This window comes from Balaenoptera ricei, chromosome 1 (genome assembly GCF_028023285.1).
Source record: "Balaenoptera ricei isolate mBalRic1 chromosome 1, mBalRic1.hap2, whole genome shotgun sequence".
NCBI classification, from domain to species: Eukaryota; Metazoa; Chordata; class Mammalia; order Artiodactyla; family Balaenopteridae; genus Balaenoptera; species Balaenoptera ricei.
The window spans coordinates 115,544,085-115,548,197 of NC_082639.1; the positions used below are offsets into that span (position 1 = coordinate 115,544,085).

Genomic DNA, 4,113 nt, shown 5'->3' on the forward strand with positions numbered 1-4,113 from the left:
AACTGTGAGGGGAAGGCTGCCTGCCCACCCCTCATGCACAGAGTGAAGCTTGCCCACTGACTTGTAGACACACTCAACTCATTTGGTGTAGGGGCGAGGATCCAAGGCCCCTGTATACTGACCCCAGACCAATTCACACAACATGAATGGAAATCCACCTGCCTGCCAGCTCACCACTTCCAGGTTAAACCTGGTAATAGACCCTTCAACAGTGACAACTGGTCTGAGTGGGGAAACTGAGCAAAAGGGCATTTTCTATAGATTATCTGATAACCTGTACTGTCATTGTTGTTTCTTTTCCATTATGGATTATGACATTTGCCTGTGGATTGTACCACTACACTCAAAATGCCTCTTGTCTTCTGATAATGATTTTGAGAAGAGCAGAATGAAGGGACAGAGGGGGACTGAAGGGGGACAGGGAGAACAAGCAGGACAAGTGAGAGGAGTGAGAATGGATTCCAGAGGGAAAACAATGGGTCAGTAGAGAAAGACGGGGAAGACCAAGAAGAGGGGGAAAGGGAGCCAGGGAGCAGACAGGAGGAGGAGACCACAGAGGGATAAGTGGTGGGGAGACTGCTGGAAAGGCCACTGGGCATCACTGATCACCTTCCATCACTTTTTCTCACAGAAGAGGACATTGAGAACCCAAGTGTGGACTTGATTTCTCTAAGACTAAAAGACACTAAAATTTCCAGCCAGACCACAGACTGCAGCCTTTGCCATGAGCCAGGACTGGGTGCAACCGAGAGGGTCAGGACGATGCAGGCAAGAGCAGGAAGAAAATCTGGACCGGACAGTGTGAGAAATGGAGGGGAAATGAGAGACTGTGTGGGAGGCCTGTGACTGCCGGAGGCTGTAGGGTTTCTCCGACAAGGAAGTGGGCAGAGGGAGAGGTTTTGTGTGTTGGTGTGCCAAAGGAAGTCAGATGAGAGGGAAAGAGGGTTGAGAGGGGAACTGTCTCTGAATTCTGAGGGCAGCTTGCCTGCGGTGGCATCCTTCACCTAACAGAGCTTCAATGCTCCTCCTCCTGCCTCTGCTCTTCAAGGGACTTCTCTGCCATGGGGCGAGCAAAGTGGGTAAGCTGATCCCAGGTGGAAAGATACCTGTGGTTGTGCACTGCAGGATGGAGAAGTTCTGGGGAGGACCTGGGGGAAGAGGGAGTAACGCTCCTACAGAATGCCCTTGGAGTCTGCCCGCCAGGCTAGTTCCATGCAAAGTATCCTTGGCCGTAGTCTCAGTTAATCTCTCTGATTTTGGGGTGAGGATGCTGGCCCGGGGGAGGGGGTGTGGGACTATATGCAACCTGTTTAACCATATCCATAAAGAGCCCCTTTATGGGGCTCTCTTCTCCTGTCCTTTCATTCCCTCTCTCAGCTCCACAGGTCTTAGGACCCCGTCATTCGGCCGCAGAAGAGCCCCTCTCCTTCCACGTGCTCCAGATCTCCTCCTTTGCCAATCGCAGCTGGACACACACCCAGGGCTCAGGCTGGCTGGGTGAGCTGCAGACTCATGGCTGGGACAGTGTCTTGGGCACCATCCGCTTTCTGAAGCCTTGGTCCCAGGGTAACTTCAGCAAGGAGGAGCTGAAGAATATCGAGGCATTCCTGCGGTTGTACATCCATAGTTTCCCTCGAGAAGTGCAGGCCTTTGCCAGTCAGTTTCAGTTTCAATGTGAGTTCTTTGTTCCAAGCTAATGTTTGCCTGATGGCTCCGACCATCTTCCAGAGGGTAGATGGCTTATGTACCCTGACCGTCTTCCAAACTTCCTGATCTTGTACTTGTCCCCTTTTGGTCACTCTTCTCTGCTGCACCCTTCACCACCATCCCCACTCTATCCCCCTCCTCTACCCCCATATACACAGCTCTCACACTCCTGAATATACCCTCATATTCTAGACCTTGAATAGTTGTCTCTTCTTGATCTTCTGCCCAGCACTCCTGGTCAGCCTTTCCTAACCAGGATTCTGCCCTCCTTTCTTCCTGGCCTGAGTGTTTACAGGATTCAACCTGTACCTAACCACTCCCCAGTCTGCTCTTCCAGACCATCTTCTGATTCTCTAACAGTCTTCCCATCTAGCTCTTCCCCTTCAGTATTTCAAAATACCTTTATTATCTCAAAATTTTATTCCCACAAATTTCCTCCTTTTTTCCTGCCACATCTCTAGTCTTCCATGTGATCCCCCAGCAAGTTTTCCTTCCCTGTAATTCTTTCCATATTGATTCTCTCTTTCTTGTCCACCCACAGACCCCTTTGAGCTCCAGGTATCATTTGGCTGTTTAATTCATCCTGGGAAGGCCTCAGAAAGCTTCTTAAATGGGGCATATCAAGGATCAGATTTCCTGAGTTTCCAAGAAAATTCCTGGAAACCGTCTCCAGGAGCAGGGAGTCGAGCTCAGAATGTCTGTAAGGTGCTCAACCACTACAAATTTATTAAAGAAATCATTCAGAGCCTTCTCAGTGACACCTGCCCTCGGTTTCTGGCAGGCCTCCTTGAAGCAGGGAAGTCAGAACTGCAACGACAAGGTGAGCCCAACTCTCTCTCCCCTCTTATTTCTAGTGTTTCAACTCTTGTATTTGAGTTTTCTACCCTTTATCAACTTTTTGAATCACATAATAAGCTAGAGGGTGAAAAGTATGGGTTTAGAATTGCTCCCAAGAAAAGAGAAAGAAGTGATTACTCAAACTGCAAAGGGACCCTAAGTCACTGAGTTGTGGCCTAGGGTACCCTCCTAAATTTCATTTCTCCTTATCTTCTCCTTTCTAGTGAAGCCAGAGGCTTGGGTGTCCAAAGGCCCCAGTCCTGGGCCTGGTCGTCTGTTGCTGATGTGTCACGTCTCTGGCTTTCATCCAAAACCCGTGTGGGTGATGTGGATGAGGGGTGAGCAGAAGCAGCCAGGCACTCAGCAAGGAGATGTCTTGCCCAATGCTGACGGGACTTGGTATCTCCAAGTAACCCTGGACGTGGCGGCTGGGGAGGCGGCCGGTCTGAGTTGCCGAGTAAAGCACAGCAGTCTAGGAGGACAGGACCTAATCATCCATTGGGGTGAGAAAGAACTGGGGCCCAGCTGGGAGGTGATAGTCTTCTCATAGTCCAAGGGCTAATGAGTGAGGAGCTTAGGAAGTGGCTAGGATGCTATGCACAAGAGGATACAGGTGGGGGAATCCAAGTAAAGAAGGATGGAGCATGACAGCAGTTAAATTTCAAGAAAATGCAATTAGATTAGAGGTACTAAAGAGAAAAGAAAGATGGACCTATTGATTTGGTGAAAGAGAGAGGGAGTGGGCAGAGCAGGGACATAGACTCAGGAAGAATTGAAATGAGAGTCCTGGAAAAGACAGAAGAAAGCTCTGGGGAGGTGCCACTATTGTGAAATGAGAAGCATTAACTGTGGTAGAATAGAGAGTACTTTATAGATTGACTTCCTTACTTTATCCCCAACTAGTTGGATACTCCTACCTTCTGATATTGATCTGTTTGATGGTAATAGTTTCCCTGGTCATGTTGGTTATAGTTGACTCATCATCTAAAGAACAGAGGTGAGTCTTTTCTTGTTTTGACTCTTCAACTTCTTATCAACTCATTTGTCTTTCCTCTATTTTCTTTTTCCCTTTCCCCTTTCTCTCTGATTTCCCTTATTTGAGATCAAGATCCCATTTTCCCCCACAGCTCAAATCAGAACCTCTTCTCTGCCCATGTCTCCCACCCTGCCTTTCCACAGGAGTCGATACCCAAGACCCCAGGGGTTCAAGACATCAGCTCTGCTTGGCACAGGAATGGTGGACCAAAAACAGACTCTTAAAGAAATGAAAACCCAACTCTGGCATCATTAATTTTACCTTCCACATAAAATCCCTTTCTGATTTTGTTTAAACATGACTCATAGCTATAAACAAAGCATGATTTTGTTAAAGCAGCTTGTTCTGGTAGAAATCCTCATCCCTTTGGAAATCTGTTTGTTTTCCCCCCATCTTCCAGCAATATCTTTCTGCTTCGGCCACTCCTTCATCACTATCGATCCTTCAAACTCTAATTCAGATGCCTCTCTCTTAAGAGCTTCCCTGGATCGCCCAGTTGATGGCTCTTCTCTATGCCCCAAATTGGACTGTTC

General features: G+C 48.1%; 1 protein-coding gene across 1 annotated transcript; it reads left to right on the plus strand.

The window, feature by feature from the left end:
• The first annotated feature begins 1,018 nt into the window (after positions 1-1,018).
• LOC132352196 (T-cell surface glycoprotein CD1e, membrane-associated-like) lies at positions 1,019-3,876 on the plus strand. Its single transcript, XM_059902470.1, has 6 exons — positions 1,019-1,094; positions 1,393-1,674; positions 2,249-2,527; positions 2,769-3,047; positions 3,448-3,541; positions 3,672-3,876. The coding sequence occupies exons 1-6, from the start codon at positions 1,019-1,021 to the stop codon at positions 3,802-3,804; spliced, it is 1,143 nt and encodes a 380-aa protein (XP_059758453.1). The 3' UTR covers positions 3,805-3,876.
• The last annotated feature ends 237 nt before the right edge of the window (positions 3,877-4,113 follow it).